Source organism: Eptatretus burgeri, chromosome 10 (genome assembly GCF_056783735.1).
Source record: "Eptatretus burgeri isolate ZD-2024b chromosome 10, Ebu_testis_v1, whole genome shotgun sequence".
In the NCBI taxonomy this organism is placed as follows: domain Eukaryota; kingdom Metazoa; phylum Chordata; class Myxini; order Myxiniformes; family Myxinidae; genus Eptatretus; species Eptatretus burgeri.
In genome coordinates this window covers 36,195,246-36,223,173 of record NC_140970.1, presented here as the reverse complement: position 1 = coordinate 36,223,173, position 27,928 = coordinate 36,195,246, and the positions used below count along the sequence as shown (strand labels likewise).

The 27,928-nt window shown below is 44.8% G+C and overlaps 1 protein-coding gene and 1 pseudogene across 2 annotated transcripts in view; both read right to left on the bottom strand.

Annotated features, from left to right (window-relative positions):
* ASZ1 (ankyrin repeat, SAM and basic leucine zipper domain containing 1) overlaps positions 1 to 27,928 on the bottom strand; it is a 192,412-nt gene that overhangs the window by 57,004 nt on the left and 107,480 nt on the right. For both annotated transcript variants that reach the window (XM_085897857.1, XM_085897858.1), the window contains 7 exons: positions 23,256 to 23,370; positions 22,930 to 23,041; positions 22,209 to 22,343; positions 8,280 to 8,452; positions 6,911 to 6,986; positions 6,033 to 6,089; positions 2,641 to 2,744 (listed from right to left, as the gene is read on the bottom strand). In XM_085897857.1, coding sequence (XP_085753983.1) covers positions 2,641 to 2,744; positions 6,033 to 6,089; positions 6,911 to 6,986; positions 8,280 to 8,452; positions 22,209 to 22,343; positions 22,930 to 23,041; positions 23,256 to 23,370 — 772 coding nt within the window. The remainder of the gene's footprint in view (positions 1 to 2,640; positions 2,745 to 6,032; positions 6,090 to 6,910; positions 6,987 to 8,279; positions 8,453 to 22,208; positions 22,344 to 22,929; positions 23,042 to 23,255; positions 23,371 to 27,928) is intronic.
* LOC147018319 (signal recognition particle RNA) lies at positions 21,162 to 21,302 on the bottom strand (annotated as a pseudogene).

Genomic DNA, 27,928 nt, shown 5'->3' with positions numbered 1-27,928 from the left:
GTTCCTGGCAGGTTTCAGGAGTGAACTGTCAGACTCTCTGGCGCTGAGGCTGTTCTCTGACAATGGCTCGAGAGATGTTGACCTTCACAAGTGCATAATCCGATAAACTAAATGGGGCAGAGCAAGTACGTTGTCGGGGTACGTGGTTATCACCAAATCCAGAAGGGAGAATTTACCATTGACAGAAATCTGGGTGGGAAAGTTTACAGATGTAGTCAATCAAATGGAGTCACAGAAGTCCTTTGCAGAAGTTCTATGGCTGGTGAGAGTGGTACCAACATCAAGTAAATTTGCATGGTGACAATTGAAATCACATTTGAGGAAGACTCGAGACAAGTGGTTAAAAGTTGGTCCATGTTGTGTGTGAGATAAAGATGTAGATGGCGACATCACTGTTGGGAGGATGGTACAACACATACAAACATAAGATAAGAGCAGAGCGGAAGTCACAGCCAGAGGTACTCCGGGGGTTTGGGAGGTGTAAGAGCAGTCAGTACAAGGAGCGAGAAATGTTCTTGAGGTAAAGTTTGACTCCACCACCAGAATGGTGTTCATGTCAATTAAACCGGAGGAGACAATAGCCAGGAAGAGCCACTAAAGAGTCAGGGACATCCTGTGGTAGGAAGGATTCTGTTAAACAGATGATGTCCAATTTATTGGCAGCAGCTTGGTTTGAGAGATCTCTCAGGTTGGAGTGGATGCCTTGGACATTTACGGACAAGGGAGGAGGAGCTGCTGATAAGGCATAGGAATATGGAAAGGAGCAAGCAGAGGGTGCAGGGTGGGGGTGAAGCTGGAAGGAGGTGGAAATCAAGAGGTGGAGGGGTGGGGAGAAACTGAGGGTGAGGAACAGAGGGGTGGAGGAACAGAGAAGGGGCAGGATGAGGTGGTCGATGAGAGGTGTGGGACGATGGGGAAGGGTACTGACAATGAGGGGTTTGACACCGTGAATGGACGTGAAGGGGAAATTACTGTCGCGTGCATACAACCTCTGCAAAATGGAAGTCTGAGGAATCTCCAACTGGATAACCTGCGACAGACTTCATGGGTGGGGTGGTAAGAATATTGTTACAGTTGTGGGAGTAGATGGAGAAATTTCATGGGAAAGTTGGGATTGAATAGAGTTGTTTGGTCCATAGGCATCTGGTCCATTTGGTAAGAGACATCTCGATGTAATTAAGTAGGGAAACTGTTTGCTTAAGTGTTACGTGTCACACTTATGGCAGTGTCAATTAGAAAGGGATTAAGGATAAGTTCCCCCAGTATGTAATTGCCGCCCCCCCCCCCACCCCCCTGTTATTTTCCCAATGTTTTTGTATTACAAACCAGCAAAGATGGAGTTATGCTTTTCAAAACAACTACAACAAAAGCAAGCCAAACGTGCTGAGCGGACGGAGGCCCTGCCTTCCCGGAGCTTTGTGCGAGCAAACCACACCCAAGAGGTAGAACGTTGGTTCGGTGCGATGCCAGGAGAGATCGGGAGGAATGGACGAGTACGGAGTGAGGGGTGCACACGGTCGAGGGCGAACGTAGCTAGGAGATAGTCTGTAAGAACAGGGTTTTACGGCTGGCTTTCCTTTGATGCATGAAGAAGACGGCACAATTCTCGTATTCATGCTGAGGAGATTTGGCTCGCGTGGTGAAGCGAGATGCTGGCCATCGACTCTTGACTGGTCGTATGAGACGGGCCTCGATGCTTCATGTATGTCATCGAAAGGGACGGCACCATTCTAAGCTGCATGGGGTCTGAGCCTTGGTGTTGAATACCGCTCACAAATTGCCTGACGAACGTTCCCGCTGTGAGAGAGCAGCTTGGCGCCACTTTGCGCACGTCTACACGTGCAAATAGAAGCGCCTCAATGCCACATTTCACAAACACCATCTCTGGACTAAGCTAAGTGCCAGAATAAAGGGAGGATTTGCTTTTATTTTGTTTCCCCATATTTGTGTTTAAGTCTGTGTGTAGAGGTGCCTCGACTTTAGACTATCTCACAATCATTATTATAGCTGAATTATTGTCCTTTGTAAATATTTGTCTGTTTTCATGAAATCCCGTGTTTATTTTAAGTTGCTGTGTCCGTGTATTTGTCGCGGGGTTCTAGTATAAAGCCCTGTGCTGTGCATTCATCTGTGCCTCCGTCACTCCGCCATTGCGTCCTACCCCTCCCGCACGCATCATAATCTCCGCTCAGCTATCCAGGATGGCGGTGTTGACCGCACGTCACCACAAATTGGGTCGGGGGGGGGGGGGGGTTAACCTAACTACCAGCAGTGCGACAAAATTTTGGGTTGAAGGCATGGAGGAATATTCGGCTATCAGTCAAAGAGGAGGCTGGATGAACTCAACATTTATGAGTGAAGAGGTTTTGGGAAATAAGCCTTGTGCAAAAGAAAAGGAAGAGATTTTGATGAAGTGGAAGAAGGAATGGGTTTTTCTTGATGAGGTAGTAAGCAGAGTAAGGATAACATTTTGGGGAAGTTAAAGATATGATTTTAAATATACATGGTTAAACATATATGATTTGGGGGAAGGGGGTGGGGCAGAGAGAGGATGGGGAAGATTCACTCTGACTTTCAAAAAGCCTTCAGGAACAAAGTTCCTGCATTTTTTTGGTCTTGAGTTTTGAAAGATGGACATACCTGGTGCATTTGCAGGGTAAGCAGTTGGGATCCCATCCCTTTCTGTGCACATTTTCCACTGCCCACAGGATTTTTTGCTGTTCTCCCATTTTTAACACTCCAATCTGTATACAGACATAAAATAAGCCAACTAGTTCAAATGGATATAGCAGTCATTAGTCAAACAGCTGCAACATGAAATGTCTGAATCTGGCACTATGGCTCTCTTAGTAAAGACAATAAAAACGTTGCTTAAGTGGTGGGTGGCCACCAGTGAAATTAACTGTCTACTTTGTCATTTACCAAATTAAACAGATCTTCTTTTACTTTCAGTGAAGGTTTTTGAGGGAGTGCATTATTTCCGGCACAGTGCGAAGATGAGTCAGCTTAGCCAGACAACGTACATAGGTTCATTATTATTGCAGATTCCCATCATGGAGTGCTAAAATGTATTTGGACAATCTACATATAACATGAGCAGGGAGAGAGGGGTATGGAGGTGTGGGGAACAGGGGGTGGGGGGGGGGGGAGATGAAAAGAATGGGAAAATAAAAGGTTGAGAAATTTGAGAGAGAAAAATAATAAAAGAAGAAAGGAGGTGAGGAAGAGGGATGGAAGGGGAAATCAGCAGGAGAAAGATAGAGGGGAATGTATAAAGGAAAATTTATATGGAGAAGTGGGAATGTGTGGTGAAGGGGTTCAAAGGTTCCACGATTCTTTGCACATGCAATTTGTAGAAGGTCCATTAATTAATGTTAATCCATCACTCATTCTAGTTTGGCAAACGAAATGTAACTGTGGCATTAAATTTAAATTACAAGGTTTTTGTATTGATCAAATTACTTTATTTTTGCGATCATAAACAGCGTGCTAAATATATCACGTAGTCATAATGAAAGACATGTCACCTGTTTCATACACATGATAATGTTTCACATAATCGCAGAATAGCTCAATTAGTAACAGCTCATATTATTCAATTTGTTTGTGGGATTTTGGGATAACAATTCAGCAGGAATCCCAGCTGCCATTGGAACAATAAAAGTCAACCACAGTATGAACTGGCATCACAGGTAGACCAGATAAGAAGAGGCATGAAGATTATTCCTTCCCTGTAAATCATTTATAAAAGTAGTGGGTTCCTGGTGGCTGCAAACTGGAAGATCATCAAATCCCAAGTAGACCACCAGATATCAAAATAGTTGAGTTACTTTCATGTGCAACATAACACTGGCTCAATGGGCCAAAGTGTACTGTCGTGTGTCTATGCTTCCTTGCAAAATCATTTTCCTTCATCAGTTTCTTTACGCAGCCTGCTGGTGCTAAATGGACCGCTAAAGGACAATTTTCTGCCATGCTTATAAGTTTTTTTTTGTTTATATCTTAATTGCAGAGTTTTTGCACGATTCAGGTACATTTGATAGTTTGAAAACAGATTACACATCAAAGCGGTTGCAGTTCGGTCATTTATGTATAGACCGATGTTTTTCAGCCCCAAATGAACAAGCTATCAATTTGATGCAAGAAAGCTTAACCAAAGTCACCGCATGGACACCTGTTCTGCCCGCCCCTTGGCATGCCAGCAAGAGGCTGCACAGTCATGGTCAATGATGAGCAGGAGTGGCCTATCAGCCTCCATGCGGGACTTTTCCATCACTAGCTATCGAGTGTCCAAACAAATTGAGGAAAGGAATGGAGAATAATGAGAATCTATTTGTCTGGGAGTTATGTGTTCATCTCCAGAGGTAATGAAGCTGTGGATGCAATTGAATGGAGGTTGCATCACTGGCCCACAAAGTCTCGGTCAAAGAGCTTCTGGTATGAATGTCCCTTATTCATGTCGCTGTGTATTTTGTATCTGCGCTGAGGGACTGCAGAGCATTATTCTACTTCACAGCAAGTGTAGGTTCAGAGTTTACCGAGAACATTCAAAGCAGCACAAAGAAACTTTGGGATTACATGGAGAAAACTGATGAAACAGGGCAACAAGGAAGACCATCTGAAATGAGTTTTATCAACATTAGATGGGAATATAACGAGTTGTTTAATTTTAACTAATTACCTTGCATGCGCGTCATCACGAAACGACAAATTAAAGATCTAATTAATTTTCAATCAATTGCAAGCTTATTTTGTTGTTTAAAAACAACTCGGTCATTAATGATCTACTTAAGCATAATTTCTCAAACTGGTAAAATTACCACCTCACTGGCATAATTCTTCCATTTATTAAGCCGACAATTTGCAGATGGATTTCATCAACAGGTGGGGAAAAAATAATGTTGAAGAGAAGAAGAGAGAGAACAGAAGAAAAGAGAGGACAGAAGAAAACAGAGAAGAAAAAAGAACAGAAGAACAGAAGAAGAGAGAAGAGAGAAGAGAAAAGAGAGGAGTTTTGCTTTATGAAGGGTGAGCACTCAAAATATCAGTTACACCTCCTTTCCCCTCTCGTGGTAAAAATGCTCTGATAAGACATTATCTTGTCCACCGACACGACTGACACTAGCCTTCAAAGAAACGCGCATGCCACTGTACTAATTGCAAAAGGTATTATTACAAGTTACAAGGTCGGAGGGGTTTAAATTATACATTTGCATGTGTGGTGATGAGATGGACCTTCAATGCAAATTTGAACAAAGTGATAATTTTACATTGCCAGGACAACAGTGGTGCCCACAATGATCCATCAGGAAATCCAAGGAGTAACGGCTTCAAGTACATAAAATTAAAGTATATACTGCATATCAATTACAGAGTTCAGAGAACGTCATACCCTCCGCAGTCTTGGGGAAAAATATAATCATATGGGTGGGGTCTGTGAGAAGCAAATTTGATTGGTCAAGATTATGTAAAATGCAGTAATATTTTATCCAAGTACTGCGAAACGGAAAAGTTTTTAAAGTGCCTAAAATGTGATTTGTGTTTAGTGTTCAAGTATCTAATTCAATTGAAATAAAATAAAGATTTTAAAGGTTATAGAAAAAAACATATTTTGGGGACTTTACCAACATTGATGCAGCGTCTTTCACGACCAACTTCTTTAACACTTTACGCTAGTTCTTTGTGTCCTTTATGACGTCTTTAAAAACAGAAAGTTTCCTGTTTGGAATGATTTTCAATTTGTTTGACTGCCAGACAGAGTAAACAAAATTATCTCACTCCTCTCAGCGTATGTGCGATCAGGATAAAGTCAGAGCCAAAGTACCGCTAAACTGCAGATTCGTTTTCCGATTTGTGTTTGAAATATAACACTCAATTGAAATAAAGTTGTTCCTCGATCATAAATTGACGTTTGTGGACAGACAAACAAACGGACAAAGTGAAGCAATTGCATCACCAAACTTTCCGCTTAGCACATGCACACGGGTAGAAATCAGTGTTGCAGAATGAAGGATGTTGGTTCCCGTACTTACTTTTGCCAGGTCCTGTGCCGTCATAGACAGAAGGGAATGAAAGGAAACTCGATGGGCCTGGAAACAGTATTACACTTCAGGCCAAAAGAAATGGCAATCCAAGTACAGCAAAATAACATTGGTGTCAAAACTGTTACTTAAACCCGAGTAGAGTAAAAGTCTTCATCCTAACTTGAATTTGGAATCAAAGGATTTAAATATAATGGATGAACAAATCACAGCAGAGAATAATCCCATAAATTGCCCAATTAGCCTTTTCAGTTGTTAGACTGTGTATGTGACAAGCACAAATGGGGAATAGAAGGGCATTTCTTGTGAACAGCAAGTCATTTTTATCTCAAAAAATATTTTAAAATCACATCTCAAAGCAAACAAAGCATCTCATCAACTCATGTTGTAATTAACATTCAAGTAAATAATGCATCAAAAATAATGATTTTTGGGATCCTATCAAAGCAAGTCGACTGCATGCACTTTGCTTCAAGCACTCAATGGTCCAGCACATCATTCCAACCACAATTTGTGTGACTGCATTGCCAATAATGGCATTCCCTAATGAAAGCATCTTGCAGCACACACACTGATGAATTACCCTGCCCGTGAAACACTGGGATGACAGTTTATAACCGAGTCGGAATCAAACCCAGGCTAGACAACTTGGAGGCGAGTGTGCATAATACACCATCCTGCCAGCCATCCTCCAGACCATCCTGCCAGCCCTAATACACTAACAAGAAAAACACACTTTGCAGCACTAACTTAAAGAGTGGAAATTCACGGAATGGTGAAAATTTGTGCAAACCAAAATATTTAAGCTTGGAGAACCAACGTCCACCAACTTATGCCGGCAGACGGGATTCTCGTTTAACGTCCATCACCTGAAAATAGAGAGTCAAATGTGCAAGCTGGAGACCAGAAAGAAAATCGTGCAGATCATTTTCTTGCAGCTGCTTCCTGTACCAGTCATACAGTGGGGGACTCTGGTTAATCAATCCATGAGATTCAAATTGATTTTATGGGTAATATAAAAAGCTTCCAGTAATTAGAGAATTCTAAAAAAAATTGGCTGTGGAACAAAAGGAATCTCAAATTTTCATGAAGATTTATCAACCTCTCAAATCATTGGGAAGTGAATGGGTTCATGTCTCTCACATTTACTGCTCATAGGAAGAAAAATAAAAATAAAAAATATAAGAGGAAAAACAAGTTTACAAAGTCCACAATTCAAAGTATAGTATTGCAACAAGTACAGGGTATTTCAAAAAAGTGTACTATTTGAGCGGCCTGGTATTCTGTCGTATATAATGCTATAACCTTCCTCTTGCAGGTTATGGTAGTGGTGGTATGCCACTTATACAAGTAGTCAGCAGGACTCTCCGTCCACTATGGTGTTCACAGTGGAACAAAGTGAAAATCGTGACTTTGTGGTTTGAGACAAAATCCAACATGCAGGTGGACTGACGATACTGTCAGTATTACAATGTTCACACCCATATTGGACCTTCCAATGGGAGCATTCAGCAGTTTGTGGAGCCATTCCAGGTACATGGAAGCATGAAAAATCAAAATAAAGGCAACAGTGGCTGTCCACCAAGTGTTACCAAGGGCCAAGGAGCAAATGATCTTGTGAGAGATTCTACAATCAACAGTCCTAGGAAATTCCACCGTCAGCGTTCCCGAGAACTGGCGATCTCAGGCTCATGTGTGGCGAATTCTCACTTCTGAACTCAAGCTCCACCCATACATCATATCTGTAAGACATAATGTAAATCTGAATGACATGGAAAGCCGAGTAACAATGTGTGATTGGTTCAGTGACTGAATGGAAAGGTACCCAAATTGGATCAACACCTTGTGTTTCAGTGATGAAGCACACTTCCATTTGAATGGGGCTATCAATAATCACATCTTCTGAGGTGCTGATCCTCCTGAGGAGGTGTCTGAGATGTCTCTTAAGAGCCCCAAGTCCACTTGCTTATATGCATTGAATACCAGATGGGGTGTGCTGACAATTTCATTCAGGATCAAAGCCTGCTTGAACAGAGATGGAGCACGCATTGAAAATGTCAACTACAAGTAGTATGAGCGATTTGAAAATGGCACGGTATATGCTTTCCATCAATGTATCAATGAACTTGCTACCTTTTAAAACTTTTCTCCAATAAACCTTTCAAATAGTCCATTTTTTTGAAACAACCTGTACTCAGCAATAAAAACTGTTTGAAAGTTTCACACAATAATTCTCACAAGATAAAAGATACAAGCTGAGGGGCTGATTTCTCGGTGACACGGCGGACACTTGTACGGCCTTGCTTGATCCGAATCCTAGCAGCACCATCCTGGAGTGCATTTGGGGTCCTTTGAGGTCGTCGTGGGACATTTGATTCCATGGCCGATTGAGGAGCAAGTAGGGACAAAATCTGCAAAGGAAGTGTACGTGTATCCGTACATTTTGGGAGAACAGTCATAATTAAAATGAAGTATCGTTAGCGTTAACAAAATGTATCAAGGCGAGGTGTCCAAAGCAGATGCATTTCACTTAAGCCAAATCGATTGGGAAGAGATTCCGCCATGCGAATACGGAATGAATCGCCCCAATGTCGCTGGGACTGAACTCACAACCTTTTAGCAATACATGTAAAAGAGGAAAGAAATCCAGTACAATTTCTCTTGTGGCCCCAAAACCAAAACACACAATACTGTTGCGGACATGGAGTAGGGGCGAGAAGACCATGGAGGGGGGGTTAGGGTTAGGGTTAGTAAATTAACTCAACCACGTGACTTAGGGTCCTCCGTCCAATGGAAACCGGTTACCTAAAATGGTCACGTGATCTAATTACCAGGGGACACGCCCTCTGTACGCCTTGTTCAAACCGGATCAGATGCAGCCGAGCATAACTGCCAAGGACTCACCGGCTAGAAAACAGATCATTGGGGATAACGTCCTGGCTGGGCTTGGATACGGACCATGCTAGATCAATGAAGGAAAAGACGAAAACAAGCTGGGACCATTTCTATACAAAGAATTTATTTACAATCAGGTGAGGAAAGGTATGTGGCACAGTAAATGGGGCTTATTATTATGTACAGCAAGGACAGCAAGGAATTTGTGGGGTGCAACAAAAGGCAAACAATTTACAAAAGCAGACTCATTCCGTTATATCTTCTATGATCTTAACTTATGCTAAGACAGGCGCCATCACTCACACACACACACACACACACACACACACACACACACACACACACACACTCACACACCCACCCACACACACCCCCACACACACACACACACACACACACACACACACACACACACACACACACACACACGATTAGTTAGCCAGAAGGAAGGCGAGCAGATGAGAACTAACGGGCTTCTCAATACCTGTCGCGGTCGGCCGACCGCACAACCCAGTATGCTTTGGGGGATGCTCCGCTTGAGCTATTCCACCTTAAGAGTCGGCGCGTTATCTCTTGCTTGATCACTTTGTCAGGGCTCATGGAAACGTGTGCTCCGCACTGGTCCAGCACAACTTCTGTCGCACACCAACCCCGAGTGTAGATGCAGTGACAGGCAGACAACGAGGTGCAGTTAAGAGAGGGCGGAGCAGAGAGGCGGAGAAGTTAGTGCAGCAAACAGGCGGAGACAGTGCGAGACAGAGAGAGAGACAGAGAGACAGTGCGAGACAAGAGAGAGACAGAGAGAGACAGACAGTGCGAGACAAGAGAGAGAGACAGAGAGACAGTGCGAGACAAGACAGAGAGAGACAGTGCGAAACAAGAGAGAGAGACAGAGAGACGGTGCGAGACAAGACAGAGAGAGACAGTGCGAAACAAGACAAAGAGAGACAGTGCAAAACAAGACAGAGAGAGACAGTGTGAGGCAAGACAGAGAGAGAGACAGTGCGAGACAAGACAGACAAAGACAGAGACAGAGGACAGCTTCGTGATCCGCCTTTTATAAGCCCCGGGCAAAGGGTGGGGTGACGACCCGAAGCAATGCACTGTCCTTCGAATCTTGCCCTTCCATTGGATCCCAGCCATGCCCTGCCAGGCTCCTGGGGTCGGAAGCGGCCTCATTCGCACATCCGACAATACAGGCCCAGAGCTCTGTACCGAACTCCCGGGCCGTGTTCTGCTGACTCGACGAGGATTGTGTTGGTCCCGCATGCCCATTTGGGGCACCCCCGGCGAGCTGTGGTTGGTGCTGTTAACATGCTTGGCCCGTTCCTGTGCCACTTGGTCCGAATGGCCTGGGCCGCACAGCACATCCATTTGGTGGCAAATTGCATCAATGCGGAGGTGCGGGGTGATTTTTCCTGTGTGCTGGAGATGTTGGTGGTCAAAGTGGTGATCTTTTGGTGAGCGAAGGTTGAGCAAGGTGAGACGCCGTTGTAAATTGGCGTGAAGATTCGAATGAAAGGGCACGCCATGCGCGTCCTGTACAGTATTGGTGGTGAGTCTCTCATAGGGTGGCTGCCTGCTACAATTTGCATCATGGATAAAAGGAAAGGGTTGGAATGAAAATCAGGATTGAATGAAAGATAGAGATATAATTAGACCAAGCTATAAGACCCACGCAACACACTTTGTCCGTTAACCCATTAGAATGAGGGAAAGGTCTGACTGCACGGAAACAAACGAGATAACTCCTTGGGCATCAATGTGTTAGGTGCCATTGCCTTAGCTTAGAGGTATGCGGTTTTGCAGAACCACAACAATATATTCATACCAGCCCTCACAACTACCATGCCCCCCCCCAGCCTCCCAATCACACCCACCCCCTCCATGATTTATAGTAAATATCCCCATTATAAATCCAATCCATTGGGACTATACTGTGTGCAGAGTGTTGGTGCTGCCTAAGCAGTCTCCAGGGATATTGGGCACAATACTAGATGGGTCGCCACTCCGACACAGGATACTCGAATGACTCAATCATCCCAGCAAGCTGGTACTCATTTTGCCAACCTCGGAAGGATGACAGGCTGAGTCAACCCCACCTGGTATTAATTCTGCAGCCAAGCAGGATTTGAACTCAGGACCCTGGGATCCCAAGCCCACCACCCAAACCATGAAGCCAACACCAGAGAGTACCATTATCAAATTTGATTTTAAACTTAACTGTGCATTACCATTATAAAAGCCACTGGGATTACAGGTTTCCTGGGTCAAAACTAAGATCCAGGCTTTCAATGACATCTTGGACGCTGCTATCCTGTCGATACCTGTTTGTTGTGAGGATGTTGAGGTCACAGAGAGATTCACTTACCTTGGCAGTGATATTCATGTATCTGCTGGCTGTGAGCCAGAAGTCAACAGATGTCTGGGTCAGGCCTGGGGAGTCATGGATTCACTGGATCATGGGATGTGGCGCTGCCAGTACCTGTGCGGGAGAACGAAAGTCAGAGTCTTCAGGTCCTTGGTGCTTCCAGTCTTGCTCTATGGATGTGAGACTTGGACTCTGAATAGGGATCTGAGACGGAGACTTAATCCCTTTGGTACCAGGTCTCTTCGGAGAATCCTTGGCTGTCGCTAGTCGGACTTTGTGTCCAACGAGCGGTTGCTGAGAGAGAATCAAATGAGATTTGTTACCTGCATAGTCCATGAGCGTTAGCTGTGGCTGTATGGACAGGATGAGGCTTGTTTCCCTGATGCTGATCCTGCTCACCAGATTCTCTCTGCGAGGGAGCCTCGTGAGTGAAGGAGGCCAATGGGCCGACCACGTTCCTCGTGGTTGCAGCAGGTTGATCAGCATCTCAAGGATCTGGGGATGGGCAAGGCATCAGCCTGGGGGATGGCCAGACGGAGGCCCCTGGAGTACCGATGGAAAGTGGACGCAGCAACGCGCTGCTCTGACGCATGCTCCTATACCTGACCTGACCTGTGCATTCACAAGCCCCAAAGATGACCTTCACAATGCTTTTAAGAAGCACCAATACCATATACGGTGTCTCCCTCAGGGAGGTCTGACAGGGTACATCCGACTCTCACGTCAATAATTGGCACATGCTTTGTGTATTTTTACGTCATGAACACATGCTCTATCGAAGAGTTGGAAATCTTTACTTTGTTAGTCATGATGCATAGCATTGTCTATCCAATTGCAGAGGTCTAGAAGTCAGAGATGGAACCACCACACCTCACAGACCTCTCAGTACCAGAGTATAGTTCAGTAATCAGATTGATCAGTTTTGGTTGCACCCCATGAAGACCGATAATCCTCCAGAGGGCATCCTTATGCACTGAATCAAACACTTTGAGGAAATCACATAGGCTGCGAGCAGCCCCTGTCAAAACTCTCATCTGTATTTGATGAGGACCCGAAGAGCAAGGATATGCTCAATCATTTACCTCTTTGGTAGAAAACCTGACTGCTCCGGGCGCTGGTGCCCAAGCAGATGGTGGTGAATCCCATCAAAGACCTTGCTCGGCACTGAGAGCAGTGCCACCCCTCGGTAGTTGTTTCAGTCTTGGTGATCACCCTTTCCAGAGAGGGACAACAAGGCTCCTCTTCCAGTCAGTTGGGATGATGCCTGTGTTCCAGACAAAGTACAGAACTGCATGCAATAACATGAGTGCAGCATTTCCACCAGCCTTGAGAAGTTCAGCATGGATGCCAAAGATCCCAGGAGCTCTACCTCCCTTTAAACTGGTTCATCGCAACCTGTGTTTCCATAAACAAAGGTGGTTCACAGTTGAATGGAGGATCAGCAATAGGGATAGTAACACCCCTGACATCCAACTAAACAGCTGATGCGTCAGCCTGGTACAGCCGCTCAAAGTAACCGGCCTTCACTTCGGACTCCTCTGTCAAGAGCCCACCACCCTCCGCTCTAACTGCAGTACACCAAGGGATGGGCTTGGAGCAATGCAATGCACAAATTCCTCTGTAAGCAGGATGAGAATCACTTGACCACAGGTGCTCTACCCTTTCACAGATTCCTCGCACATACGCCTCCTTATCCGCCCTCAGCACACGTACAGTTTTAAGCTTTAACTCCCAAACAGCTCAGCTCTGCCATTAAGCCTGACCCTTTGACTCTGGTCAATGGTATCCAGTGTCCCTTGGGAGACAAAGTTCTTTGCCTTACAATGGGTTCCAGGACAACCACTGGCATAATCAACAATGGTCGTCCCAAAGGCACTCCACAATTCTTCAGGATTCCGCAAAACACCCAGACCCCCCCAAATCCCAACCCAACCTGCTTGCAAACTCCCCAGCTACCCTCTGATCCTTGAGCTTGCCAACATCCAGCCTCGGCTGGGATGGTATCATTCTCCTGGATTTAAGCTGAAACTTTAGAGTTGCTACAATAAGCCTGTGGTCAGTTTTGAGGAACCGAGCACTCCAGTAGACCCTGCAGTTCTGAATTATCTTCGAGCGACCATCAACGAGCACATGGTCAATCTCCTTTGCCACATAACCAGCATTGGAATACCAAATCCAGCGATGAGCCTGTGGGCGATGAAACAATGAACCAGCCACCCTTAATCCACAAATTCTTCTAAAGTCAAGGAACTTAGTGCTAGTGTGGCTAAATTACAAGGTTAATGATGTAATATGATTACCCACAACTAAATGGGTGTCGTTAATGGTGTAATATTGTGACGAATTTGGAAGCCTTGTGCACACAGACAGACAGCAGTCCCCATGTTTAGTTATCTGGATAAGTTTGTGTTTATAGTTAGGGTCCCCGACCTGTGTCTAACGGGAATTACATGTGTGTGCTGCGGAGTTTATTTTACAACAAATCTCCTTCACTTCACTTTGCACTCCGACGCCATTGCCAACGTGTATTCAACCACATACATGGGCGAAGATATCCATCGCCTAAGATCGACACTCCGCCCATGAAGGCAGGGGTGTGCCCCTTGTCAAATCACGCCACAGAGGGCGACTTTCCCACGACACCCCGGCCAATGAGGGTGGAGATCACGCACAGAGGGTGACTTTCCCACGACACCCCGGCCAAGAAGGGTTGAGATGGCCACAGAGGGCAACTTTCCCACGACACCCCGGCCAATGAGGGTGGAGACCGCCTCAAATGGTGATTTTCTCACCCCGGACAAGGATGATATTAAGGAACGCCAGGCTGGGGAGGTTGGTCGTCTTGGGTCTTGGTGCTGGTTGGTTCGTCTGGTCCTGGGTCATCGTCATCTCTGATCTTCTCCTTGGTCTTGGTCGATTGGTACGTGGCCGGTTGGAGAGCGTGGTACCTGGTGCTTGGAGCGGCATCATGTTGCGGGTTCGAGTCCCGCCGAGCCGGATCGTCAAGGGCCGCACGAGGCAGGAAGGTCCAAGCTAGCATCCTTACCTCCAGCTCACCTTCCCTCCGAGCTGGGGGTATCAATAAAGGCCACGGCCATTATTTCTTTTGGGGAGAGTGTGTGTCTGTGTGTGGGCCCATCGTCAAGTATAATTGTGTAAATGCTTTATTTTGCTCATTGTACATTACATTTCTTATTCGGATAACTCTGCTCTTTGAGTGTTCCCCCCTTCCCCGATTAATGTTGTAAATAAATTCCCCTATTGTTGAATGTACCAGCTCCTTTGTGTGTTTCTTTCATTGGCTTAGCACGCTGTGTATTGAGAGATAGTGAGGGTAAATTGTTCATTTGGTCCGGCACGGCTCTGGTAACTCCGCTCGGTTACGCCGGATCCGAGCCGTTACCTGTGACTCGGATCGGACAGAGTCGGCCGAGGGTGTGGTTCCCCGGTAGTTAGATTGCGTGGGTATTTGTTTATATTGAAATTGGCAATTGACCCTACCCCACATGGTCGACCTATTGGCGATCTTCGGTTCGATAAGGGACCCGTGACCTTTCGGATTTATCTGAAAGGTTCGACCTAAATTCCAGGTGTTCGGTGGAGCCAACTACTGCTCCTCCTAGCGGTCGTGCTCGCCACCGAGACCCGGCACCACAACAATATTATGAACAGTGCAACAGTAGCACCAACAGAAAACAACTTTGAAAGAAATGCATAACTTGAAATACTTTCACGAAAAGAAAGAAAAACTTTATGTCTATGCATAGTGCAGTAAGTCCTCAAATATTGTGTTCCTTGAAAATGCCGTGATAGTGGAAACCAAGGGCCAATGGGAAAAGGGGGGATGGCGTTCAGTTCCTGGGCTTCGAGGAAATATAGAGGAAGGTGGGAGGCAGCTAAAAATAAACAAACACATTACAATTGACATAGACATGTAAAATAAATATAAAGCATGTCAACATTGAAATAAACATGAAATTAAAATAAATACAGTAACTACAAAATAAACAAAAACACAAGACTTTTATCTTTTAAATTTGTTATGAAACAGCGAGGTGGGTGAGGGTAAACATTACAAACTGTTCGTACTGTCCCCTTCCATAAATAGAAAACACAAGACTTCGTTTGGGATGATGATGATACTGTTAGAGGTGGGGCAAAGGAGGTGGGGGAAAGAAAGATGTGGCTGTATTGTAGAACTCGTGATTGCTGTTCCATCACCAGGACTCACCAACTGGATTGCCAGAGAAAAGAAGGGAAAAACGATTCTTAGCCACCATGACCGAGAGCAGATCTTTCCTGTTTGGAGAGGAACGTGCCAGCTGGCATCCTCTTCCAAAATAATCCCACTTCTTTGGCGTCTGCCATGGTCTGCCATGGTTGAAATTGAGCCTTCGGCCCCGCGTGCCCCGTGGAAACATTGGTAAATCCGTAATGGTTTCTCCCGTATTACCGCATTTGACGAGTTTAACCGCACAGTCGCTTCACTGATCCCATAATGGAGGCCCACAGATGCCGCACTTTGACGTCTTGCCAACCGAACAACTCGATATTTTTTGCACAATGTCATAACTTTTTCTGCCTTTTTGCACGATTCATTTTGTCCATCGTCTTACATTTGCACGCCATTATTACCTGTTGTGTGTCGACTAGATCTTAGAAATCTATAATTACAGGATCTTCATATGTCATTTCCTGTTTGATGACAATTCATTATCTCTGCCACCGAAGGTGAAGGAGGTTATGTTTTCACCCCTCTCAATCTGTTTGTTTATTTGTGAGCAGGATATTTCAAAGCGTTGTGGATGGATCTGGTTGAAATTTTATGGACAGATTTGGTGTGTGACAAGGACAAACTGATTAGATTTTGGTGAAGGTCCGGATTCGGATACGAAAATTTTTTGAGTGATTCTTCACCATTGTGGGATCGTGCTAAAACGATATATAGCACAATATCTCAAAAAGTTGTAGACGGAGTCAGACAAAACTTGGTGGACAGGTTGGGTGTGTGGCAAGGATGAATTGATTTGATTTTGGTGAAGATCCGAATCCGGATCTGGACACGAGAATTATTTAATATTTAAAGTGATTCTTCACCATTGAGAGATAGGGCCAAACACGATATAGTACTGTATAATATGATATTTCAAACATGTATTGGGCCCGATATGTTCTCGTGGATCACACATTACGTGGTGGAGGTATGCACTCTACTGAGTGCCCTTTGAGTTAAACTTTGCTTCATTCCATAATCCATATGCTGATCTGATAAATACAATTAACGGTATGGAAGAAACAAAAAGAGGCTTGTAATGGGAGGTAATCTTTCGCAAACAATGACTCATCTCAGCCCAAAAACTGTGATTGGCTGAAATGAAATACTGCTATAACTAAATCGGAACACAATAACAAGTGATAACTAGAGGGGGAGCACTCGGTAGAGTGCAAAACTTCCGCCGCCAATACTGCTGGGTCACTTAAGTGAACCTGATATCCTATTCATTGTAGGTCAAAACGGATCAGACTCTACTGAACCACAATTGAATAAACTAAACTAGATCGACGTGCATGTAGAAATGCCAAAAAAAAAAAAAAAAAAAAAAAAAAAAAATCGAAATTTTTTTGAATAAAAAGGTGCAATTTTTTTTTCTCTAACAAATTTTTTTTTGGGGGGGGGGGTTGGAAATCACTTAAAACATGTAGAAATGCAAAAACAAAAATTCAAACATTTTTTCAAAATGGCCACCATAGCGGCCATATTGGACTTTGGACCAAGTCCAAAATCTAATGGCATGATCCTTGGACCATACCTAATCCCCCCACCAAGTTTCGTCGAAATCCGTCCATTAGTTTTTTTTCCGTAACACTGTTCACAAACAAACAAACAGACGGGTGAAAACAGTAACCTCCATCCATCTTCGATGGCGGAGGTTGACAAGCACGCGATATTTAAAGATTTGCTGGAATAGAAAGGGAAATGAGAGTGGGCGGGATCACGCAGGAACCTCTTTGGGGTGAGGCTTCTTATTATTATTTTTATATAGAATAGTGTGGCACGTTGACAAGAGAAAACCATTTTCAAGTCTGTTCATCTTCATCACGCAGTTGTTCTGTCTACTTCCAACCTTGGATTCTCATGATAAGTTGAAGAACTATCAACTGTACATATCATATGCAACACTGTGGTTTGATTTACTGTACTGCATGCACTGCATTGCTAAACCCACAAATTATTGCTGCCCATTATGAAATAGCAACAATATTTAATGCAAAGTGTTTTCACACATAATCAACAATAGTCTGTCTAGTCAAAATATGATCCGTATCACCTAACCCCCCCAAAAAATCACAACAAAACGTTTTATTGTTTTAAATGTTTTAATAGGTCATGCTGCGTGCCAGAAAAAAAAGTCTCAGGTAATCTGACCCTGGTAAAGGGGTTAATTTGCATATTTTAAAGATGGCCGCCAATGAAAATTTCAATGTACTACAAACTTTTTTATGGTTGATTTTAGACCCTATAAATGTATTAGCAACATATAGGAACATGGGGTTTCTGAATCAAATGAACATAGTTTCTCCCACCTATGACGGTTATGACGTCATAGCGAAAACCGAAAGCCAACCCCCTTTCTTAGGATGAAAGAGCACAGACAAAAAGCCCCACCAAGAAGATCACAAGGTGATTATGAATAACTGCTGTTTAGGCCTCCCATATGCACTTGTGCTGCCATTTGTGACTTTCAACTAAAACAATAGAATTTCTGGAACTGCTGATATTCACCTTTTCAATGTCCTTCAAAAGCCTTGTCATGATGATAATGAATTAGAACCTAGCAAGACTACAAAGACCATGTAGGGATTAACACAGAACATGTATAATTTCAACATGTAGATCATGTGGAAGTAATTGGAAACCACATGTGGCCACGCCCTTGAGCAGAAGTATATATGGGCAGCCAATAGTAGAAAAAAATCACCACATGTTTTTAAAATGAGTGCACCATGGGGGGGGGGGGGGGTCATCCATTTGGAGACAAGCAATCCGGCAGTATATAGCAAGTACCAGGAAGGCCACCATGTGGTTCGCCGGAGTGATCAGTTCTGGGCTGGACTTGGGTCCGATCTTGTTATCGAACAGACACTTATGCGATCACTCAATTCGACTGGTGGATTGACATGGGGCAGTGGCATGACGGAGGAGCAACGTGCCCTGTGGACACTGTCACCCCCCCGTATGTTCGGAATATAATGTAGCCATGCAAGAATTCAATGATTGCACTTACACGTCGAGTGAACAGCACAAGGTGGCCACCAAGTCCAGGATGGAGAGGGACCAGTCAGATCTATCAAAAATCCAAGAAAAACTTCAGTCATGCAATCCATTGTCTGATGATCCAGCCTTGAGAAATGTTGTCACTGGTGTTGTAGCCAAGGATGAAGTGAATGTCGAAAACTTGCAGGTAGTGGGGAAAGAATTGCTGAAAAGCTGACTGGACAACCAGTTTTCACCTACACATGCAAAAGGAAGGACAAAATTAAAACTCTGGGAGATTCATCTGCTGTTCAGGTTACTGGCGACCGAACTATAGACCCTGCTCTTCTGTTTCAGAGGCTACTTGTCATTTCTCGGGCAGGGAACCTCTCATTGGAGGACGGTCTTGAATATGAATTGTCTCCATTTCCCCCAGCTCTCTTTGAGGCGAAGCACATATTCAGGAAAGCGGACAAGCCACAGCTTGCGAGAGCAATGGATGAATATACAAAAGGTTTGTCTACCGAGGATGAGTCGGACGATGTACCCAAGACGGACCACTATGTGTTGGATGGTGGCTCACTGATGCATCGCGTTAAGTGGACGAAAGGGAGCACATACGGATCTATAGCTAACGGCTATGCTGATTTCGTACTCCGCAATTACGGGAAAGCTACTGTTGTCTGACGGTTATTCGGATGAACCATTTATCAAGGACAGCACACACCAGCGTCGTCAAAAGAAACATCATCCCAAAGTCAACTTCACAGAAGACACAGTGTTCATGGGGAAAAAAGATGAGTTCTTATCGCATGGTTCCAACAAGCAGGAACTGATAAACATCATTAGCCAAAGGCTAAAGGAAAAGGGGTGCACTGTGATAAACGCAAGAGGTGATGCAGACTACGACATCGTTCAAGCAGCAGTACGAGCTTCCCAGCTGCAGTGAACAACACTGATAGGTGAAGATACGGACTTACTTATTCTGCTGCTTCGCCATTTTGCTGAAGGTGGCAACCGGGACTTGTACTTCCGATCTGACAAGACGCAGGACCAAAGCAGATTGTATCACATAAACAGACTGAAGAGCCTCTTAGGATCCCAGGCATCTACCATGATGCTGTTCGTACATGCCTTTACTGGATGTGATACGACTTCATGCATATTTGGGGTTGGCAAGAAATCTCTCCTCCAGAAAGTCATGAAAGGTTATTCTGGTTTGAGGTCATGTGCCCAAGCATTTGCTACACTAGGTCAAAGCACAGATGCAGTTGTAGAGATTGGACACAAGGCAATGGTCCAGGTGTTTGGTGGAAAGGGAACAGATACTCTCACTTCATTGCGCCACAGCATCTTGACAAAGAAAGTGGTATCGGCTGTGTCGTTTGTTACCCCAGAGCGTCTGCCGCCAACTGAAGCGGCCACCAAGCACCATTCACTCCGCACGTATTTCCAGATCATGACATGGATGGGAGAAGAGGCAGATTTGGAAGTAACAGACTGGGGGTGGAAAACAGAGGAGAATCAGTTCATCCCAGTAATGAATGAAATGAATGCCACACCAGACTCTTTGCATAAGGTAGTTCACTGCAACTGCACTACCGGGTGCAGCAGTACTCAACATTGCACATGCAGAACCCACGGTCTACAATGCACATCAGCTTGTGGACAGTGCCAAGTGCAGTCATGTAGCAACCCTTTCAATCAAATGTTGGGGGATGAGAATGATGACAATGACAATGCTGAGATGATCTAGGGCGACAATGAGTGTGGCTTATGTTAAGGCTGTGTGGCATACATACAGATTTCTTTTGGATTGATGATGTCCCATCTATGTAATTACAGGAAAGGGACAGCTTAACTAGTTCAAGGAGTTAAATGATAGCATCACATGTCATTACATATTATAAAACAACAGATTTTCTATGGCATACTCATTTATCTTTTAACTATGCCGTCATATACGATTATACATCATAGTTACGTCATAGGCGAATGGAACTATGTTTATTCGATTCAGAAACCCCATGTTCCTATCTGTTGCCAATACATTTATAGGGTCTAAAATCAACCATAAAAAAGTTTGTAGTACATTGAAATTTTCATTGGCGGCCATCTTTAAAATATGCAAATTAACCCCTTTACCGGGGTCAGATTACCCGAGACTTTTTTTTCTGGCACGCAGCATGACCTATTAAAACATTTAAAACAATAAAACGTTTTGTTGTAATTTTTTTGGGGTTCAACCGTATATCGACTCGACTACAAGCTATTTCATCATGCAATCACAATAAAACTCAAGCATTAAAATACATTTTTTTTTTTAAGTACAGAAACAAGTAATAAAAAAAAACATGTCTTTCAAAATGTAAAAGGATGTCAGGATGATTTTCCAAAAATAATGTAAGCAAGGGAGGATGGTCACAAGAGATTATCAAGTGAAACCATCCCTACATGTTGTTGTTGTTCGTCTTTCGGCTGCTCCCGTTAGGGGTCGCCACAGCGGATCATCCGTTATGATCCGCATAATGATTTGGCACAGGTTTTACGCCGGATGCCCTTCCTGACGCAACCCTGGTCGCCTCTTACGACACAGGGATAAGGATTGGGTTTCGCCATGATTCCGGGCTGCCCTACACCCTCTCATAGCGCGGCCCAGTGCAGAGCACCCGTCCTCAAGCGATCCTCCAACCCAAGCCTCCGAGTAGCCGGATTACAGGCGCACGCCACTACGCCCGGCCCTGAAACCATCCCTACATCTTTCTTTGAAAAATGGTTGTGTCTGCAAATAAGACTATACATCTACATCTCTATCTCTATCTATATCTAACGCAATCTCTCCCTCTGTCTCTGTTCACAATCACCACAAACAATCGATTGTGTGCGTGTGTTCAATTCATCACTGAAAACAAACATCATATGATTGCAAAGTCAGGCATCAACAATTATTAACCCCTGTTGGACTTGTTCCGAAACGAGGGAAAATGGATTTGGTCTCGATTTTCGTGTCCGTGCATGTGTGTCCACAACCATATCTCGGACATGTACGGACCGATTATATTCGCACTTGGCACAATGATGGCTTACATATGCACGTCATTTCTTTTTAAGATCAGATCCAAGATGGCCGACTGGTGGCCATTTTTGTTACTTAAATGTGTCCCCAACCATTTCTCTGACATGCATGGTCCGATTTTGTTCAAACTTGGCACAAACACAGTACATGATGGCATACACTTGCCCCTCAATTTATTTTGCGATCTGATCAAAGATGGCTGACTGGTAGACTGGCGGCCATTTTAGTTGGGCATAAACATGGGCTAGCCCTTTAACTCCATCCAACCAAATTACGAAAACAATGGGGGCTATAAAATTTTGTCTTTTTTACTTGTTCAAAGAAAGATGTGGGGATAGTTTCGCATGATAATTTATTGTGATCATCCCTACCTTGTTTGCATTCTTCTTGACATACCATCCCTACATCCTTTTACATTTTGAAAGAAAATGATTTTTAGGACTGGCTCTTGCAAATTTTAAAGTACTGAACTATCTTCGATTCATTCGGTTGAACTCCAGGCTTTGTTTTGAGTTGGAGAACAGGGAATTGATAGAATCAAAATGAGCAACTTCACAAGCATTAACCAACCTTGTGGTGCCCTTCTTGCAAAATCACAGCATGGAGACTACTTCCCACATGGTCCGTGTGATTGGCATCAGCACCGGCACTTATCAGTATGCTCACAGCAGACACATGGCCTCGACTCGCAGCCCAGAACAATGCCTGTACATGGTAAAATACTGCATCACTACTGGGGGAAGGGGGTTGTCCCACATACCATATACAGTATTGTTTAAATAAAATGATCATTGAAATTGTACCGAAGGGTTTTCACTAACTTTCCTGCACCATGCCACCTGAAGGGGGCACCAAAGTTACGGAGTCATTATCAATAAAATAAAGCATGATAAATACTGCATACCCGACAAATTGAAATAAAATGCTATGCCACATTTAATATCCCACAACATGCATGTTAATAAATGATTGAGCGGATGCAGAGCAGACTATGCTGATCAACTGCGATTTATGGAAACACGTATTTTGTCTCCACCACATCACACAAACATTTTCTTGTACACATCCTCTAATTCTCATCATCACAACAAAGTTCTTGCCACGTCCAATTACATTTTCTCAACAGTTTTCGTTCACATTGTGGGAAATACATTTTTAACATTGCAACAAGCACCACTTTGGCTTGGGTAGAAATAACTGTCACACCTCCAGCAGAAGCAAAAACCACCATCTACTCAATAGGCAGACTCACTGGAGATGAAATGGTCAGATGGGTATGCGAGGGACTTACCGTCCAACCCTTGCAATCAGCCTGGTTTAGGTTCACTCCATATTCAAGAAGTCTTTGCAGTAATTTTTCAGAGCCTTCCCTGGCCACGAACAGTAATGCAGACATTCCCTGCCTGCATGATAAATATTGGTCAGTTCAAATCAAGTTCATGCCTTCTGACCTTAGCAGCAAGAGCACAGCCTGAACGATATGTTAACATCTCCAAATTGCTGAGTTTTCTCATTGGTTGAAAATTTACCACATACCTAAGCAGGTGAACACTATTTAAATGGTCATTGGTAAAGATATTCAACATTTAGTTTGACATGTACATCTTTGTTCCAAACCTGTCTGTTTTGTGAGGACTTGCCCCACTATTCAGCAAGAGCTCCATGCAAGCCAACAGTGTATCCTGGTTATTGTGGCGAGATCCACAGCATATCATGAGTGCTGTATAGCCATCTGTTAAAATAACAAAGATGGTTTTGTTACATGTTAGTGTGGTGTAGTCTGCGGGCCTACGGGGAGGGGCATGATGGTGATGCATGATGGGCGTGATGATTGGAGGAGTGGTCGTGGTGGTTATCGTATCTGCAAGGGATATAGGGTGTGCGCGCCGTCTGAGGCGTCGTAGTAATGCTGGAGTCGGCCGGCTCCAGCATTACTACGACGCCTCAGACGGCGCGCACACCCTATATCCCTTGCAGATACGATAACCACCACGACCACTCCTCCAATCATCACGCCCATCATGCATCACCATCATGCCCCTCCCCGTAGGCCCGCAGACTACACCACAGTTAGTACCTGTCAGTTGAGAAATAATAGTTTCTTGGAGAACAAACACAACAATCTCAGATGGTGGTGAACAGCTGCACAATTTCTCGCTCCTCAGATAAGAGTGCCAGATATTTTAGTAGAACTGCCTGCGTCAGGAAGAAAGTTATATTGTAATAAAATAAAACAAAACGCATATATGTACAGTCGACTCCACAATCCGCATATCAACTAATCCGCAAACGTCAAACATCTGCATAAAATTGGCATGCACAGATCTTTCTGGAAGATCACCCAATCAATGGAGAGTTTGAGCGTTCCCCGACAACTCGACCAATCAGCGTTCGTGTTAACTATCTGCATGAGCTGAGGAACGGAATAGTGCGGATAATAGTGTGCACTGTATAAATACAGTGGGATGTAAAAGTACGAGTCCACTTAAATCAATGCCAAGCTTTCTCAAATCACAATTTCAAACACAAATTTGTCGTAACTTTTTTTTTTTCATGGAAGAACTTTTTATACATATACATATACATATACATATACATATACATATACATATACATATATATATATATATATATATATATATATATATATATATATATATATATATATATATATATATATATATATATATATATATATACAGTGGGGAGAACAAGTATTTGATACACTGCCGATTTTGCAGGTTTTCCCACTTACAAAGCACGTAAAGGTCTGTAATTTTCATCATAGGTACACTTCAACTGTGAAAGACGGAATCTTAAACAAAAATCCTGAAAATCACATTGTATGATTTTTAAATAATTAATTTGCATTTTATTGCATGAAATAAGTATTTGATACATCAGAAAAACAGAACTTAATATTTGGAAAGAAACCTTTGTTTGCAATTACAGAGATCAGATGTTTCCTGTAGTTCTTAACCAGGTTTGCACAGACTGCAGCAGGGATTTTGACCCACTCTTCCATACAGATCTTCTCCAGATGCTTCAGGTTTCGGGGCTGTCGCTGGGCAACACAAACTTTCAGCTCCTTCCAAAGATTTTCCATTGGGTTCAGGTCTGGAGACTGGCTCGGCCACTCCAGGACCTTGAGATGCTTCTTACGGAGCCACTCCTTAGTTGCCCTGGCTGTGTGTTTCGGGTCGTTGTCATGCTGGAAGACCCAGCCACGCCCCATCTTCAATGCTCTTGTTGAGGGAAGGAGGTTGTTGGCCAAGATCTCGCGATACATGGCCCCATCCATCCTTCCCTCAATACGGTGCAATAGTCCTGTCCCCTTTGCAGAAAAGCATCCCCAAAGAATGATGTTTCCACCACCATGCTTCACGGTTGGGATGGTTTTCTTGGGGTTGTACTCATCCTTCTTCTTCCTCCAAACACGGCGAGTGGAGTTTAAACCAAAAAGCTCTATTTTGGTCTCATCAGACCACACGACCTTCTCCCATTCCTCCTCTGGATCATTCAGATGGTCACTGGCAAACTTCAGACGGGCCTGGACATGCGCTGGCTTGAGCAGAGGGGCCTTGCGTGCGCTGCAGGATTTTAATCCATGACGGCGTAGTGCGTTAATTATGGTTTTCTTTGATACTGTGGTCCCAGCTCTCTTCAGGTCATTGACCAGGTCCTGCCATGTAGTTCTGGGCTGATCCCTCACCTCTCATGATCATTGAGGCTCCACGAGGTGAGATCTTGCATGGAGCCCCAGACCGAGGGAGATTGACTGTTATCTTGAACTTCTTCCATTTTCTAATAATTGCGCCAACAGTTGTTGCCTTCTCACGAAGCTGCTGGCCTATTGTCCTGTAGCCCATCCCAGCCTTGTGCAAGTCTACAATTTTGTCCCTGATGTCCTTAGACAGCTCTCTGGTCTTGCCCATTTTGGTGAGGTTGGAGTCTGATTGAATGAGTGCGGACAGCTGTCTTTTATGCAGATAACGAGTTCAAACTGGTGCAGTTAATGCAGGTAATGAGTGGAGAATGGGAGGGCTTCTTAAAGACAAAACTAACAGGTCTGTGAGAGCCGGAATTCTTACTGGTTGGTAGGTGATCAAATACTTATTTCATGCAATAAAATGAAAATTAATTATTTAAAAATCATACAATGGGATTTTCAGAATTTTTGTTTTAGATTCCGTCTTTCACAGTTGAAGTATACCTCTGATAAAAATTACAGACCTCTACGTGCTTTGTAAGTGGGAAAACCTGCAAAATCGGCAGTGTATCAAATACTTGTTCTCCCCACTGTATATATTGTTGCGGTTGAGGAAATTCGCAAACCACCATTCAGGTCCCGTAGGTGAGATATCTCTGTAAGTACATGTGTAGTTAGCCCAAACCCGTTGTTTAGAGGGAATAAATGTGATTCATTCGGGCTGCGACCTTTTGAGATGGCTGTTTTTCTGTTCTATCTCCATTTTGAACCAACCATGTCTCAACCGCCATCACACAACAACCACCAACCACAACGCCGCTTCACAACAACAACAACAACAACAACGCCAACAGCCACAATCTTTACCTTCACAACTCGCTCCCGCAAACATCGCATCACCGCCATTCCAAACGGCACCATAGCCATAAACCACCACCATAAACCCTCCACCACCTTCACCTCTCTCCTTCTGCGGCCATTCCCGCACCACCTGTGAGCACGGAGCGTCAGGCTGTCGTGGGCTCGTTCGGGACGCGCGCCGAGCCGCGAGTGCAAAATGCGGCCTTTCCGAGGAGAATTCGGATCAGGAATGCTACACGCCCACTTCTGATCCGTCCAATCAGCAAGCGCGGGGCGGTTTGGCCCCGCCTCCAGGCGCGTCGGTGTAGAATCGAGATATGCAAATTCTAGGATCAGGGGAGGTTCACGCCCCTTTTTCTCCGTCCAATGGGCGAGTGTGGCTCCACCCCCGAGCTCGTTCTGATCCAGAAATTTGCATATGGGTTCTCCTGCCGTCCTATAAAGCGCCGAGCGCGGGGCGAATCTGGAGAGAGTCAGTTTTTTGGTTGGAGAGCAGAGTGTGGCAGCAGCAGAGTGTGGCAGTGGCAGAGTGTTTTGGGTCGAGTCGGTTTGGGTCGAGTCGGTCCCGGCAGAGTCGGTTTGGGTCGAGTCGGTCTCGGCAGAGTCGGTCTCAGCAGAGTCGTTTTGGGCAGAGTCGGGTTGGAGCGTAGAGTGGAGTCGGGAGGCGAGGGCGTACAGGTGTTTTGCTGCAGTCGGCTGAGGAGAATTGGGGAAGAGACCAAGGAGCTCGGGTCTGAGGCAAGGAAGACGGCGGTCGGCGACGAGGTCGCGGTGGAATCGCTCGTCACGGGACCCAAGCAAGCCAGCTATATTCTTTCCCCAGAGCATCAACAATTCCCCCCCCCCCTTTTTCCCCCCGCGCTGAGATAGTGCGAAAAGGGGGCCCCGTTCCCACCCCACTCCAAGCAGTGCCAACGAAACCCGCGAAGGAGCACGAAGTCGGGGCACCGCCGCGCTGCCACATTTGCGGCTCATCACAAAGACACGGGTCTCGTGTCTCGCGACCCAGTCTCGCGGACCTGACCGCTCTTTCAGGTCCCGTGCAAATATTGGTCCACAGGCCCCGTCTGCCCCCTTGTCTTTGAGGGTGGCCCTTTTCTTTTGTATCTGTGTAAACGTGTGTGTGTGTGGCGCCAGTCTGGTGAAGTAAAACTGTGTAAGTGTTGCCGCGTGTACGCGTAGTCGGTTGTAGATCTGCATTATTGTGTTTCTTTTGTTGCAATTGCTTTATGTGCATTCTGTTTAATTGTATATGTGTGCTCTCCGTGTGCCGCGGAATAAATGTGCCTCATGTTGAACTGTTTTCCCGTTTCGCTTCGTCTTTTCTTTAATTGAATCTCCATCTTGCTTCACGTAAAGGGTTGGTAGTGGGCTTAATACGCCTGATAATTAATCGGAACCGTCGAGGCCGACGATAACACCGCTCGGTTATCCCGATAGTACGGAACGGGTCGCTTAAGCGGCCCGTGTCCGGGGTCGACCTGCGGCGAGGTGCGATTGCCCGGTCTACCCTCCGCGTGGGTACTTAGGTAGGTCGAGTTTGGCGAACAACCCTATCCCACGCGGGGGGCAGATTGGCTCGATCGTGGTGAGGCCGAAAGGCCCACCCGTGACTAGTTCCCGGCGTTGGTCCAAGAGGGTCACGACAGAATTGTCCGTCCGGTGGGCGACGTGCCGCGATCGAGTTACGTGGCCATTCGCACGCCGGCGGGCGCGAATT